General features: G+C 33.8%; 1 protein-coding gene across 6 annotated transcripts in view; it reads left to right on the top strand.

Annotated features, from left to right (window-relative positions):
* The window catches only part of ABCB7 (ATP binding cassette subfamily B member 7), a 164,542-nt gene that overhangs the window by 78,321 nt on the left and 69,106 nt on the right, over positions 1-17,115 (top strand). For 4 of the 6 annotated variants that reach the window (XM_038587744.1, XM_038587745.1, XM_038587742.1 and 1 more), the window contains 3 exons: positions 3,386-3,463; positions 5,701-5,787; positions 14,885-15,004. In XM_038587744.1, the coding sequence (XP_038443672.1) occupies positions 3,386-3,463; positions 5,701-5,787; positions 14,885-15,004 (285 nt within the window). The remainder of the gene's footprint in view (positions 1-3,385; positions 3,464-5,700; positions 5,788-14,884; positions 15,005-17,115) is intronic. The other 2 variants (XM_038587746.1, XM_038587743.1) reach the window with 1 other exon arrangement.

The following is a 17,115-nucleotide window of genomic DNA, read 5'->3' as shown; positions in this document are numbered from 1 at the left end:
GTGTTGAACCAGCCTTGCATCCCAGGGATAAATCCCATTTGGTTGTGGTGAATGATATTCCTAATGTACTTTTGAATCCTTTTGGCTAGTATCTTGTTGAGAATTTTTGCATTGGTGTTCATCAGGGATATTGGTTTATAATTCTCCTTTTTGGTGGGGGTTTTATCTGGTTTTGGAATCAAGGTGATCTGGCTTCATAATAGGACTTTGGAAGTATTCTGTCCCTTTTTATCCTGCAGAACAGCTTTAGTAGAGTAGGTTTATTTCTTCTTTGAACATTTAATAGAATTCTTCTGAGAAGCCATCTGGCCCTGGACTTTTGAGTTTTGGGAGGTTTTTCTTGACTGCTGCAATTTCGTCCCTGGTTATTGGCCTGTTCAGGTTTTCTATTTCTTCCTGTTCCAGTTTTGGTAATTTGTGGTTTTCCAGAAATGCATCCATTTTTTCCAGATTGTCTAACTTGTTAATTATTACTGCTCATAATACGTTATTAAAATAGTTTGTATTTCCTTGGTATTGGTTGTGACCTCTCCTCTTTATTTTATGATTTTATTAATATGAGTCTTTTCTCTCTCTCTTTCTTTTTTAAACAAGGCTGGTTGGGAGTTTACCTATCTTATTAATTCTTTCAAAACACCAACTCCTGGTTTTGTTGATTTGTTCTACAGTTCTTCTGCTATTTCATCGAGTTCTACTTGAATCTTTGTTATCTCCCTTATGCCTGGTGTAGGTTTTAGTTGCTGTTCTTTCTCCAGTTCCTTTGGTGTGAGGTTAGCTTGTTTATTTGAATTTTCTCCCAATTTTTTGAGAGATGCTTGTATTGCGATGCTTTTCCCTCTTAGGACTGCTTTTCTGTATCCCAAAGATTTTGAACGGTTGTATCTTGTTTTTCATCAGTTTCCATGAATCTTTTAAATTGTTTTCTAATTTCCTGGTTGACCCATTCATCTTTTAGTAGGATGCTCTTGAACCTCCATTTGTTTGAGTTTCTTCCAAATTTCTTCTTGTGATTGACGTCTAGCTTCAAAGCATTGTCATCTGCAATTATGCAGGGGACAATCCCAATCTTTTGGTATCAGTTGAGACCTGATTTTTGACCCAGTATGTGGTCTATTCTGGAGAAAGTTCCATGTATACTTTAGAAGAATTTGTATTCAACTGCGTTTAGAAGGAAAGTTCTGTAAATATCTGTGAAATCCATCTTGTCCAGTGTATCATTTAAGGCCTTTGTTTCTTTGGTGATGTTGTGCTTAGAAGATCTGTCATTTGCAGAAAGTGCTGTGTTGAAGTTTCCTACTATTAGTGTATTATCATCTAAGTACGTCTTTACTTTGGTTATTAATTGATATATGTGGCAGCTGCCACACTAGAGGTATAAATATTCATGATTTTTAGGTCTTCTTGCTGGATAGACCCTTTAAGTATGATATATGTCCTTCTTCATCTGTTACTACAGTCTATGGGATAAACTTTAATTTATCTGATACGAGGATTGCTTACCCCAGCTTTATTTTGAGGACCATTTGAATGGTAAATGCTTCTCCATCCCTTCATTTTTAGGTTGGAGGTGTCCTTATGTCTAAAATGAGTCTCTTGTAAACAGCAAATAGATGGGGATTGCTTTTTTATCCAGTCCGATACCTTCTGTCTTTCAATGGTGTCATTTAGCCCATGTACGTTCAGACTATTGAAAGATATGAGTTTAGTGTCATCGTAATACCTATTCAGTCTCTGTCATTGTGGATTATTTCTTTGGGCTTCCTCTTTGTTTTAGAGTACCTGTTAATATTTCTTGCAGAGCTGGTTTGGTGGTTATAGATTCTTTCAGTTTCTGCCTATCTTGGAAGCTCTTTATCTCCATCTCTTCTGAATGACAGCATTGCTGGATACAGTATTCTTGGCTTCATGAAGTTCTTCTCATTTAGTACCTTGAAATATCATGCCAGCCCTTTCTGGTCTGCCAGGTCTCTGTGTTGAGGTCTGGTGTTAATCTGATATTTCTCCCCATAGAATTTAAGAATCTCTTGTCTCTCACAGCTTTAAAGATTTTCTCATTATCTTTGGAATTTGCAAGTTTCATTATTAAATGTCGAGGTGTTGTATGGTTTTTACTAATTTTTCGAGTGGACCGGTATATTTCTTGTTTCTTTTTTTTTTTTTTTTTATTTCTTGTTTCTGAATGGCTTTTTTCCTCCCCAAATTAGGGAAGTTCTCAGGTATGATTTGTTCAAATATACTTTGTGGCCTTCTCTCTCTCTCTCTCGGCTTCTTCTGGAATCCCAGTTCTATGTGGATTCTTCCTTCTCAGGCTATCATTTGTTTCCCTAAGCCTTTCCTCATTGTTTCTTAATTGTTTTTCTTTTTTCCTCTGCTTCCTTCCTTACCATCAACTTGTCTTCTATGGCACTCACTCTTTCTTCCACCTCATTAACCCTAGGGGTTGGGACATCCAATTTTGATTGTATCTCATTTAATTGATTTTTAATTTCGGCCTGGTTAGATTTCAATTCTGCAGTTACAAAGTCTGCTTTTTTCTTGAGTCACCACTAGCTTTATAATTGTGCTTCTGATTTGGCTTTCTGACATCGAAGTGAATTCCATATTCTGTAAGTCTGTGGCAGAGAGTACTGTTTCTGGTTGTTTCTTTTGTGGTGAATTCTTCCTTCTAGTCATTTTGTTCAGTGCAGAGTGAGTGTATTAGTGGGCTGAATCAAAAATATCATCCACAACCTAAGTAAAATGCACCCTTGTTTGAATCGAAAACTTTTTTCTCTGTAGCATTCCAGTGTTCTCTCTTTAAATATCAGGTCAAATTCGTAGGTGTGCAGGATGATTTGAAGGTTATCTAGGTAAGTTCGTGGGACCAGAGGAGTTGAGGACCCCTACTCTTCTGGTATCTTCCTCCTCCTCCCAAGACTCCATTCAGACTTAAAGACACATGTCCATTGATAGTGAATGTATGGAAAAACATTTATCATGCAAATGAAGTGAAGGGAAAGCTGGGATAGTGGTACTTATATGTGACAAAAGACACTTTAAAACAAAGAGTGTAACAAGATACAATGTAGAATAGTATTTAATGATAAAAGGGAAAGTTCCAGATTGAGAATATAACAATTATATATGTAGCCAACATAGAAGCATGTAAATATACAAAGTAATTACTAAGTGACATGAAGAAATCGGTGGTAACACTGTAATAGTAATGGTTGAGAACATCAACACTGCTTATATCAGAGATCAACTAGTCAGAAGGTCAAGAAGGAATTAGTAGCTTTCAATGACATTTTATACTAGAGGTTCCTAACGTATATATCGGAGAATAGAACAAACTTTTAATATTACTTACTCTGAAAATTTTTCCTCATTCTTTTCTCTTTTTCAGATCCCAGAATCGTTAAGATATACTACATGGCAGAGACTGGGAAAAGGCAACTCTAGACAGATATTAGATGTTACCAGGGTAAGATTAAGCAGATACTTCTATATATAACTCAGAAAAGTATGCAAGCCCTTTGAACATTTTCAAATTTGTACTACATATTTTGTGTTTCTCATTTTTTCAAAATACTTTTCTAAATACTGAAAGATGAATAAGAAATTACGTTCTGGCTACTGGAAATAGTAGTAGATACCTTGATTATTTTTCTACTCCTAAAGAACTCTCTGAATCACTTGAGATCAGTGCCAGCTAAAGTACCATTTTCAGAATCCTTTTTTAAATGTAATGGCAGCTTGTTGACACTTATATTTTTCCCTGTAATTTGTATCCCTGTAATTTGTATCTAATACAGGGAATGGTATAAGCTTTTCAAGTGAGTGAAGTTCCTTTACCTTAGAAGATATTCAGATGTCAGAGTATGAAGGGACTCTAAGCTTTTTGGAGCCTGATGGTTACTTTACTTGTTGATATGGGTTATTTTACATTGTTAATATAAGTGGAAGACAACTTTACAATTTCTCAGTGCTCTAAAATTATACAGGCAATTCTCCATGATAGAAAAGGCTAGAAAATTAGAAGACAGCCTAGCCTTGAGTACTTCCTTTATTATTTCTTTTTGATTAATGATTATTTGCCACTATAAGGTACAATGGTTTGTTCTAATTTATGCAGATGCTGTAAAAGTGAATTACATTTCAATCTTTTGCTTTGTCAAAGACCTCATTATTTTTTTTGGTATTCATCAGACCCCTTGAAATAATTTGTTGCTTAGTCTTTTCAATGGAGAAAAAAAAATCCCACAAAAAACACTGTAGCACTAAAATTTATATTTCATGTTTTCCTTTTATTTTATTTTTTTTTTTAATTTTTATTTATTTATGATAGTCACAGAGAGAGAGAGAGAGAGAGAGAGAGAGAGAGGCAGAGACACAGGCAGAGGGAGAAGCAGGCTCCATGCACCGGGAGCCCGACGTGGGATTCGATCCCGGGTCTCCAGGATCGCGCCCTGGGCCAAAGGCAGGCGCCAAACTGCTGCGCCACCCAGGGATCCCAATGTTTTCCTTTTAAAACTGCTTTAAGATTGTTGATCCAAGAATCAATAACCCATTTATGACAATTATTTTTTTTGTTCTCCACTAGTATGAATAAGAAGGCACTTTTGCTTTTTGTGATTCCATTTTCATAGCTTGGCCCAAAGCTTATACTATTATAATTTGGCATTGATACACATTTGTGTCTGTAAAGATCTTGCCCTTCATTAATTCAGTAATTGTTGATTATTATGGCTACTGAAGAAACATTATATGTATTTATTTCATTAAGTATGATTTAATTGTGGAAAAACTTTAAATATTAAGAAGTTTAGATTTTGAACCTAAGCTTTACTGTCTTTCTTAACTATTATATTTTCTCAAATGACCATTATATTTTCTCAAGTATAACTTTTATATTTCTCTAACCTAAGAATCTTAAAACCTTTTTAAAAAGTAGAAAGATGTTTCTGTATTTTTAAGGCTAGTTGGGAGATTTATAGATAGGTCTATTTTATAAAGTAATCCATTAAGCATTGAAATCTGTCTTGCCCATGTGCAAGACACTGTGGTATAGACCATGGGAGATACAAAGATAAAAGAGAGTGTCTTTAATTTCAAGAAATTTACCATATAGCAAGAAAGACAAAATATGCATCCATTTTACTATAGCATATGATAGGAAGTATTAAATACATTGATATGTATATATACATACATCTATATGAGCAAGAATAAGGAAAAGAATCAGTTATGTAAAATGAACTATATTAAGGTATAAAGCAAAAATGTATACATGTGGAATGCAGATAAGATATGATGACTTAACTGCATGATATACTTTCCTTGCCAGTGATCTAGTAAAATTATATAGTACTATAGTAGCAAATGACAGTATGAAAGCTTGTATAAAGTCAAATAGAAGTGTAATGTAAGTTTTTAAACATTAATTTCAAAAGCTATTTAGAGAAAGTAATTTATGTATGAGTATTATATTTCAATATTCTTTGTATAAGTGTCTCTGTAAGCTAATTGTGAAGTTGTTTTGCTTTGTTATGCTAAACTGAAAGCTATGCTTATGAATTTGTATGAAGTATATTCACTAGATTAAGCTAAGTCAGGTTTTTTTTTTTTTTTTTTTTTTTTTTTTTTTTTTGCTAAGTCAGAGTTTTAAAGATCCGAAATCCTGTAATAACTGATGGTCAACTTGGTATCATCTTCCACTAGGCTCTCCAGGGCCGGCCACTACCAGAAAAGAGGACATGTTGGCATGGTCATGCAGGAGGAGGACTCCACACAGACCCAAAAGAAGGGGTAAGAGCGAATAACAAATAACTGGAAATTCTTACACATGATTGTATTGCATAGAATACACACACATGTATGCACGCATATTCAAGATTATTGTCTTCCAAAATATTTTGATTGACTCATATAACTACAGGTTTTCTATTTTTTTAAGATTTTATATATTTATTCATGTGAGACACACAGAGGCAGAGACATAGGCAGAGACATAGGCAGAAGGAGAAGTAGGCTCCCCGCAGGGAGCCCGATGCAGTTCTTGATCCCAGGACCCTGGGATCACGACCTGAGCCAAAGGCAGATGCTCAACCACTGAGCCACCCAGGCACACAACTACAAGTTTTCTAATGAAAAACCTTATTAATTGACCATGGGTATATGGATGAGATTTTTCTTGGGCTGAAAACAATATATGTCATGATTTCTAAAAAAGAAAAAGGTTATCAACCTAAACATTTAGTTCTTTATTTAAAATAGCATTGGTTGAGGTTGTTATATAATCCAGCCTCACAAATAAATAGGTAAATTAGAGTTAGCACTTGCAAGCAATTTGTGTGTGTGTGTTTTTTGAGTTTAGCATTTCCTCTTCTATATGTATAGTTTATAAAGATCCTAAAATGCTCTATAGCTGCCTGATAAATCCTCCATTTACCTAATACATTTATTTACTTCTCCATATTCTTTAAAAATTTTTTTAATTCCAGTTGGTTAACACAGTATTATATTAGTTTCATATGTACAATAGTATTATATTAGTTTCAGGTGTACACTATAGTGATTCAACGCTTCCATGCATCACCTGGTGCTCATCATGAGAAGTCCACTCCTTAATCCCTGTCACCTATTTAACACATTTCTAAACCTCCACCCTCTGGTAACCATCAGTTTGTTATCTGTAATTAAGAGTCTTTTTCTTGTTTTGTCTCTTTCTTATTTTTTTCCCTTTGCTTGTTTGTTTTGTTTCTTAAATTCCATATATGAGTGAAATCATTTGAGTATTTGTCTTTCACTAACTGATTTATTTCACTTAGGATTGTACTCTGTAGCTCCACTCATGTCATTGCAAATGGCAAGATTTCATTTTTACGGCTGAATAATGTTCCATTGTATGTATATACCACATCTTCTTTATCTGTTCATCAATTGATGGGCACATGGGCTGCTTCCATATCTTGGCTATTGTAAATAATGCTGCTATAAACATAGGGGTGCATATATCCCTTTTAATTGGTCTTGTATTCTTTGTGTATATACCCAGTTGTGAGATTGCCAGATCATAAAGTAGTCCTATTTTTAACTTTTTGAGGAACCTCCACATTGTTTTCCACAATGGGCTGCACCACTTGCATGTTTTTAACACTACTAATAAAAATTAATAATGCTGCTTAGAAGGTATTTAAGCCATCTGTTTAATCCCTGTAGTAAACGGGATCATGAAAAAAGTGACAGTTTTAGTGTTTGGAATCTCTTGTTCTTAAAATAGATAAATTATTTGTTTTATAATAGAATCTTCAGATTTTAAAGAACTTTGGTACTATACTCCTGCATTTAAACTTTTTAAAAATGCTTCTTTTGAAGAACCCTCTACTAGTAAATTTAGTTCATTCTGTGCTCATAATAACATGAGTAATAAAGAACTTAAAATGAGGACTACTTTCCAGACTTTGCTTGACATAATCTTTTTATGCTGGAAATAGATCCTCATTGGATATAGTCAGAAGCTAGTAGTATTAAAAGAGAGATTAGCACTTCCTAGAGCAATCAGAGAGCTTTGGTATAAATCTTGATATAATCAGAAGGAGTGGAATAGCAACTTGGAATATTAAAAAATTGGAGGCCTGGGGAGATAATTGAATTATGAATCTCCAGGCTTCATAAAATGAGTGGACACAGACCAATGGACAAGAATACTTGGATGACGTGGAGAGGCTGTTTTCTAGCTCTGATTTTACTCATCATGAAGCAGCCTTATGGTCTTTATTTGATTTTTTCCAATTGACTTCCCTTTGGGATAGATGATTAACTGATTGGGCAATGTGAGTATCAGTCAGCTTGTTATTTTTTAATTATTAAATTAACTTTTGGGTACAAATAAATCTCATATGTACAATAAGCTATTTTTAGGGCCTTTTCACTGTTAGATAAACTCTTCATTAGTGGTATCAGACCAGCAGAATATGGAAAACAAACCTTAGTGTATAGAGAAAGAAACAATAATAGCAAAGCTTTTTCTGACAATGTAGCATTCATCTCCCATCCATAAACTTACTATATACTTAAATCCCCAATTATTTTGGAAAATATTTCAGTTATTGTCGATTTTTCCCTCAGACATCTGTTCGACTTGCTTGTCTTTTGACTTAGATTTTATTAAACCACTGTTATTTCTAAGAATATTGAGGTAATGGTTGAATTTATTCCTTTAATTGCAGTTAGTTACCTTCAGCATAGATTGAAGAGACCGTACTCTTCTGGACAGTTTCTACTGTCCACTTTTGGCACTTCCAAATTATCTGCTGCTAAATTTGTTCTTAAGAGAGAAAACATTCAATTTATAGTGCACATTTCTACAAAACAAATTGTACCCAAAGTTTTTAGTATATATTTTATTCTTCCTCACCACAGATTTTGCCCCCAAGTTATTTCTTTATTAACTAGTTCCTTGATCTAGGATTAGAACATTTCTTGCTATTAGAATTCAGAAATGTATTTTTTTAAAGTAATCTCTACACCCAACATAGGGCTCAAACTCACAACCTCAAGATCAAGAATCACATGCTCTACTGACTGATCCAGCCAGGTGCCCCTCAATTCAGGAAAGTCTTTAAAACCAGAATTTTTAGATAAATTCCAAATCAGTTAAAGAAAAGGTGATTCTCTTACCTTTATCAAGTGATCATTTTCTTTTTTCTTACTTTTATTTTCTTATCAAAGCTGAGTGGACTGCACAGCCTTGGAAGCAATGGACTCTTGATGGAAAAAATTGTCCTTGCTTCCGTGCTTAACAACCTTTTCTGCTGAAAGATACGAGGTTACTGACTTGAGAAGCAAAACATGTATTTAGCTTATTAAAATGTGGTTCTCTGTAATATCTTAAAATTCTACTAAGTGAGCTGCTCCAGATGTGTTTTGATTTTTTATTGTCCTTTTTGTGCCCTATCCATATAGTTATTAGCTATAGGTGTACTTATAGCACCTATAGCTATGAGAGACTACATCTCTCCCTCCGGTCACACGGTCGACTTCAGTATTGCTGCATATAAGCAGTGCAGTTTGTGACTTTCCAGTTTTACTCTATTGGGTCAGATGCTTCCAGTTTCATTTATGCATTTGTTTTTGGCCTACTGTGCTATGATTGTGCTGTTTCAGCTCCCTGTATACAAATAAATATTCCTTTCATTATTTCTTTTTACCTTCTCAGCCTCACAAGGCTTATGAAAGTATATATTAATACCAAATAAGTAAATAATTAAAAATTTGTCAGAAGTTATGATGACTTAATTAATCATATAATAGGTATACCTCCTGAATATAATATTAATAACAATTTGTCCTCGTGTTTAAGAATAATGAATTAACTGAATAAATACATATATTTTTTAAAAGATTTTATTTATTTTTTCATGTGAGACATACAGAGAGAAGCAGAGACACAGGCAGAGGGAGAAACAGGCTCCCTGTGGGGAGCCCAATGCGGGACTTGATCCAGGGATTCCAATGCGGAACTCAATCCAGGGATTCCGGGATCACGACCTGAGCCAAAGGCAGACACCCAACTGCTGAGCTACCCAGGTGTCCCTGAATAAATACTTATTTTACATTATTTCTGGTATTAGGTATCTTTTTGTGACACCTGCTTTTTTTCTGCTGGCCCACCTTATTTTTAGTCACTTTCATCTTCTCCTTGACAGCTCTCTGATGTTCCCAGGTCTTTTTTTCCAAACTCATTTCTAGGGAAAAAAATACAGTTTGTTACCATACAGAGATCATAGTGAGCCTTTTGAATTCTTTCTTGTATTACTTTGTGTTTTCTTTCTGAACCCATTTGATTTCCTTTCTTATGGCAAGCTAATTCCAGTATACATTTGAGGCTTTTGTAAAAACTTATTCCTCATACTAACATACTACTAGTTTTAATGGGGCTTAAAATGTCAGTTCCACATTTTAAATTTGAAGCTATTTAGCTATAGCAAGAAGGCCCCATTGTATTTATTGTTCGTAAGGAGGAAAGTAGATTCACTCCAACTTTTGTAGGCCTTTTAATATTTCTATAGCATTCAAATTTAGAGAGCTTTTGTTATTATGATATGTCATCACAGTTATGTTTTTAAAATAACTTTTAAATATTACTTATTGTGAAAATGATAAACAGTATAATGAAAGAATTTCATGTTTTCTGTTTACATGTAAGTGAGGCTTAAATAAAAATTATTATATCAATCATTGGTTACTTCATCAATTTTGACTCCTGAGAAAGAACTTCTTTCCTTAGATTATTGTTTTTTTTCCTATACTGTAATTATTCCTTACACAGTATGTTTTCAAATAAGCCAATTTCTTACCATTTTCCTTGACCATTTTCTATATTTCCCATCCTTTCTTTAAGAATGTCATCTTAAAGATGCAGCCATTCATCTTAAAGAAAGGAGGGGAAATATAGGAAATACAGGGGTGTGTATGCTATTTGCATTCCTTAGCCTGAAATGTAAAGGTAAGTTGATATGAAAATGATTTTGAATTCAGTCACAGGCTTGTGGCTTTAGATAACACTTGTCTTTCAGGATTACCATTGTGTGTCTAATGTATAAATTACGAGTATCCATAGAATGCTGATTGTGGTGATTTTGAGAGGTGGTATATGGTCTTTCAGAATCTGTGTTGAGAACTCCAGTGTTATTTTACTCTTGTGCAGCAGGAATGAATTGATTTAAACTTATTTAAAAGTGTGCCTCATGGGACACCTGGGTGGCTCAGTGGTTGAGCGTCTGCCTTCGGCTCAGGGAGTGATCCCGGGATCTGGGATCGAGTCCCACATCAGGCTCCTTGTGGGGAGCCTGCTTCTCTCTCTGTCTCTCTCTCTTCTGTCTCTTATGAATAAATAAATAAAATCTTAAAAATAAAACAAAAAAACCCCAAAATATTGTTATTTAAAAATAAATAAATAAAAATAAAAGCATGCCTCAGCCTCTGATATGCCTTTTTTTTATTTGGCCTCCAGTTATAAAAAAGACATTTTTCAAACTTTATAGTGTATCTAAAGTATAAGTGAAGTCATATACTTTATAGCTGAATGGACTCATAATGCATGATTACACAACTTCAGAACCCATTTTGTTAAATGGTGACATTTTATGCACTATTAAGCCAACTAGAATAATTTTCTTGCTCTTAGCCACAACTTCTCTGTGTCCTTATTGAAAAATTTTGGGGTGTGTCATAGAAGGTTTTGACAAGAGAGAGTGTTGAGAAAGATATGCAGAAACAGGGCCTTTTTGTCATTATTACATCAAGAGAAATAACACAGATAAAACTGTGAAGTGGGAAAGTGGTTGAAATGCCTCAATTTGTGTTATAATGCATTAAATTATATTTATTTAGTAATAGTTTGATTGAAAAAAGTAAATTTTAAAATTACAGCCTTATTCCCATTTTTAAAAATACCTTACTAGTTAGGAGAGTATATATGAGTATATGTGTATATAAACTAGAACATTAAGAACTGTACTTTCAAAAAGAAAAAAAAGGACTGTACTTTCAGCATTTCATGTTTTTGCAACCTTATATCTTTAAAGCGGCCAGGAATATAGTCCTGTATTTAGTACAATATGAACAGTTTTCTTTCTGTTGCTGTTTACTTAATGAACTGAGACTTAAACTACAAAAATGGTAGTTATTGGAGACAATAAGCATAATATAAAAGTACCCTGTATAACACGATGTGTTACCCTGAATTTCTTATATGTTGATACTTTTCCTCCATTCCTTGCTGTGTAAATCTACTTGAAATTTGAACTTTCCTCCTTCAAAATAAACTAAATTTTTTCTTATATATGAACTACATACAGAAAATACAAGGAAGCAAAATGAATATAAAAAATTATCAGTGTTTCCATTTACTTGCAGCTACTTATTTTAACTTTTTTGGTGGTATTGCTTTCAGACCCATTTGTTTACATATGTAAACTCATGTACACATCACTTTTTTAATGTGAAAAAATAAGTTTTGTACTCTGCTTTTTTCACTCACATGTTTCTCTGTGTCACTACATGTATTTCTGAATGGCTGCACTTTGTTGTATACATTGACTATGACTTGTTTACACAGTTCTCCATTATTGATTTTTTAGGCTGTTTCCAAAGTTTTCCTATTAAAACAGCATGAGAATAAATGTCCTTATAGTTAAGTTTTTCATTCCTTTACTCAGTAGATACTTGTTGAATACCTCCTGCATGTCAGCCACTGTGTTTGGTGTTGGGTAACAACAGTGAGCACAAAACACAAAGTTACTACTCACATAGAATTAAATTCTAACAGGAGAGCAGATGTTAATCAAATAATCAATCACATTTCTGTATATGCAGTTTATAGCTGAAATGGATGCTCCGGAAGGAGGAATACTCTTCTGTGAAAGAATACAGCCAAGGATCCTGACTGGGGTTAGGGAAGACCTCATTGAAGAAGTTCTGCTTGAGCTGGCAGTTAACTAATTGGAAGAGGTTGGACAGTGGGTTGGTGTTGCACAGAAGATTATTCCACACAGAATGAGGAGTTATGCAGATGCCCTGTAGCAGGGGGACTATAGCATATTTGAGCAACTAAAAGAAAAGAAAGCCAATATGGCGTGAACCCTGAAAATAGTGGTGTAAGATATCGCTAGAGATATAGTCTGGGGCTAAGCCAAACAGAGCCTCACAAGCAGTGTTACAGACTTTGATATTTAAGAGTGGTAGAATGCAACTGAAGGGTTTTAAACTGTGAGTAATATCTGATTGCAGGGTGTACTTACTTACTGAACAAGGAGCAGGGTAGATGCAGAGAAATCATTTAGGAGGATGTTGCAAGTAGCCTACGTGAGAGATTATGATAGCTTGGATTAGGTTGGTAGTGAAAATGTGGAAGTAGGTTCAAGAAATTTTTATGAAGTAAAATTGATTTAACTTGGCACATAGTCTTAAGTATTTTTTAAAGCATAAGTGTTCAGAAATGGAATTCTTGACACAAAGGGCAAATTGTTTTAAAGCTGATGCAGATACCAAAATGCTTCCTGGATAGACTGTTTCAGTTTACTCTCCCATTAACAGTATGTTAGAGTGCCTGTTTCAATACTTCATCAGCAATGAGCATTAAGTTTTTTGGGTTTTTAAAATATCTATTCCAGAAATTGAGTAGATACTTCAATTTCTAAAATAGAGATTAAATTGCCAACTACAATAACATGATAGTTTTGGACTATATATGTATTGATCTTATTTTAGCTTTACAAAGTGTGATTTTGATTCTTAATATTCTGCCTCTAAAAACAAACTAAAAGATTTCATGGGATTGTTGCTTCAGGAACTTGAGAGAAAGAAAAATGTAAGATGATTTGGGTCAGATTAAACATCACTAGAAAAATGTGTTCTTGTTGAAATTTGCAATAATTCAACCTCTGTTCTTTCTAATTAATACCAAGATTCCTACTTTCCTAAACATAGCATTACAACTCTATCATAAGTTTTGACTGAGGGCTCCAAACTATTTTAATTAAACATATTGATAAAGAGCCCAAGAGTATATGAAGATTTTGACCACAAAGGTGGAAATACTGAAATATTTATTAAATTTTGTATAATGTATTGATAGCTTAATAGATGAGAAATTAATGTATAGTACGTGTCCTCTTTCCTCCACTGAATAGCTTTTTGGCAATATGAGGATGGCTATAGCTGGAAGTAAAAAATTAAGGGATGTAAGTAGCTTTTTAAAAACAATTTATATAGTTTCTTTTTTTCCAGGATAGTTTGAGCTTGAAAGATACTAAGCTTAGATTCAGAATAAAAGTTATGTTTGTAAATATCTTCTCCCATTCATTAGGTTGCTGGTTTTTTTTTAATGGTTTCCTTCACTGTGCAAAAGCTTTTTATTTTCTTGTAGTCCCAATAGTTTAATTTTGCTTTTGTTTCCCCTGCCAGAAGAGACAGGAAAACGTTTCTGCAACTGGTGCCAAAGAAATTACTGTTACTGTTTTCTTCTAGAAATTTTATGGTTTCAGTTCTCACATTTAGGTCTTTCATCAATTTTGGGTTTCTTTTTATGTATAGTGTAAGAAAGTGGTCCAGTTTTATTCTTTTGCATGTAGCTGTCTGGTTTTCCCAGCACCATTTGTTGAAGAGACAGTCTTTTTCCCTTTGTTTATTCTTGCTGCTTTTGTCATAATGTACCATAAAAGTGCAGGTTTATTTCTGGATTCTCTATTCTGTTCCATTGATCCGTGTGTCTTTTTTTGTGCCAGTACCATATTATTTTAATTACTACAGCTTTGTAGTATATCTTGAAATCTGGGATTATGATACCTACAGTTTGGGGTTTTTTTTAGTTTTTATTTTAATTCCAATTAGTTAACATACAGTGTAATACTAGTTTCAAGTGTGTGTGTGTGTGTGTGTGTGTGTGTGTGTGTGTGTATTATATATACCACTTCTTATTTATCTATTCATTAATCAATGGACAGTTGGGCTGCTTCCATAATTTAGCTATTGTAAATAATGTTGCTGTAACCATAGAGGTGCATGTTTCCCTTTGAATTAGTGCTTTTGTGTTCTTTGGGCAAATATCCAGTAGTGTGATTGCTGGATCATAGGATCGTTCTTCCTTTTCAAGATTGCTTTAGCTATTCAGGGTCTTTTGTGATTCCATACAAAATTTCATATTATGTGTTCTAGTTCTGTGAAAAATGTTGTTGGTGTTTTAATAGAGATTGCATTAAAACTATGTTAATTACACTTGAATAAAAAAGTTATGTTTGTAATGTTTGCATATTTCTCAATCGTACATAATTCTGCATTATTGAAATGCAGTTATTGAAATGACATGTTACTTACTGCTTTGTTTTCTCTCTTTGAACAGTTAAAAGATGTTGATACTCGGAAAATCATAAAAGCAATGCTTTCTTATGTGTGGCCCAAAGACAGGCCAGATCTACGAGCTAGGGTTGCCATTTCCCTGGGATTTTTGGGTGGTGCAAAGGTAAGAATAGGAGAAATTATACATTGTTTGTTTCTGTAACTAAGAAATAGTATGCATTTTCTAATAGTAAACTTAAGCTGATATAAGCTACTTTAGGAAAGCAATTGTTAACTTTTAGGACCCTTGTTTACATAACTATTTTATGCAGTCAGAAATTATATGGTAATGCCCAGTTGATCTGTGGTTCACATTTAATGGCCTCAACTTAATGGAATTCACGTTAAGATACAGGCTCATTGGTTGTAACGAAGCATTAAGGAACTTTATAAAAGAAACTGCTTAGAGCCCTGTTGACTCTTACTTTAATACATATTTCTTGTAAGCTTGGTTCTCTGTTACCAGTAAATTGAAAAGACGATGAAGAGGCATTTAGGTACACTGATAGCCATAAGTGGTAAACAACAATGTAAAAGGAAAAAAACCAGGAAAACTTAAAAAAAAAAACATAAAAGCTGGGCATTTCTGTAAACTCAGTTAGGGGCCCTCTATATCTTAGCAGCCTCATCTGTTTATCTCTGTACTGTGTGTAGCACATTTTAATAAGGCAGTTATAATAACTCAACCTTCAAGGAAAGAAACCTTATTTTCAATTTATTCAGATTTTAAAGTTAGTGAAGATATGTCTTTAGGTACAATATGTAGTCATGGTACGTGTGTAGTCTTTGGAGTTAGAATTCCTGGACACTGGCACTTAATAATGTTATAATATTGGGCAATTGCTTAGTCTTCATGCTCAGTTTCCCAATTCATAAAATAAGGTAAAACACTGTTTTTATAAGGATTAAATAAATTAACATACAAAAGACTTGAAACAGTGTTTGGCACATAGTGAAACATGTGTTAAAATAAATTAATTTCTTTCCATCAAAAATATGATAAAAATATCTGCTAAAAATATAAATGAGGTTTGGCTATATAACTCTTAGGAGTAAGAGTTAATATATTGTTTTAGAACCCAGATCCTATCACTTATTTCTTCTCTGTGTCATGTATGTCCCCTTTTATTTACTTATTCTTTTACCCTAAAAATATGTATTGAGAACTTGCCATATAAAGGACTGTTCTTGGCCCTGTAGGGTATTCAAACATTAATAAGGGACACTTCTTCTCTCAAATCATACAGGATAAGACAAATTATATTTTATTGCTATAATGCAAAGTAGGTCATAATGACTTAAAAGAAGTATCATTCACATGTTGGGGGATTTCAAAGGAAAGAACCACCAAGATGGGGAGTCTGGAAAGGTTTCACAGAGGACGTGATGTCCGAGATAAGTCTTGGATTGAGGTAGTATGGTTACAGGTATAGGAGTAACATGAGCAGGATGACAGAGGACAGATAGTGTGTGTGGAGTAGTGAATACTCCATCTTTTCTCCAGTAAGGGGATAATGTTTCAGAGAAACTAAAAGTAATCTTGGAAAGAAAGATGGAGCTCCTAATGTGAAATACATTGACTGTGAAAAAAATTTAATTATGTTGGAAGTAGGAACATATATTTTGAGCAGAAGAGTAATAAGGTTAGAGTTGTACTTTAGAAAATTAATCTGACCCTGTTGTATAAAATGGATTAGGGTGGTAAGACAACTAAAGTAGGGATACCATTGATTTTCATTTCACGTATTCATTTAGCAAACATTTACTGACCAGTTATGAGGCTAATGTAATAGTCTAGATGAGAAATAGGGTCCACTTTATACTGGAGTAATGGTAGAAATGGTAATATGGAGAGAAAAGATTCCAGAGATATTGTGAGATATGGGAAATCAACAGTATTTAGCAATGGATCAGATATTAGAAGTAAAAGAGAAATAGGATTCAAAATTGATGCTAAGGATAAGAGAAGAAAAATGCTTTGAACAGAAGTAGATAGGAAGGTCTTCTTTGGGAAGACGAAAATTTTTGTTTGGGGCAAGTTAAGTTTGAAATGCTAATGCAACCTTGAGACAGATATTTAGCTGATAAGACAAAATTGCAAGGCAAGTTTAGGAAGGAGCCCCAGGCTAGAGAGTTTAAGAGGTAATAATTGAAACAATGTAGATTAGTTCACCAAGGAATAGAGTAGAAATAGAAGATGACTATAGACAGAACCCATGATAACTGTGTTCCTGT

Source organism: Canis lupus, chromosome X, assembly GCF_011100685.1.
Source record: "Canis lupus familiaris isolate Mischka breed German Shepherd chromosome X, alternate assembly UU_Cfam_GSD_1.0, whole genome shotgun sequence".
In the NCBI taxonomy this organism is placed as follows: domain Eukaryota; kingdom Metazoa; phylum Chordata; class Mammalia; order Carnivora; family Canidae; genus Canis; species Canis lupus.
Note: the sequence above shows the minus strand (reverse complement) of the source record. Positions and strands in the feature narration are given on the sequence as shown.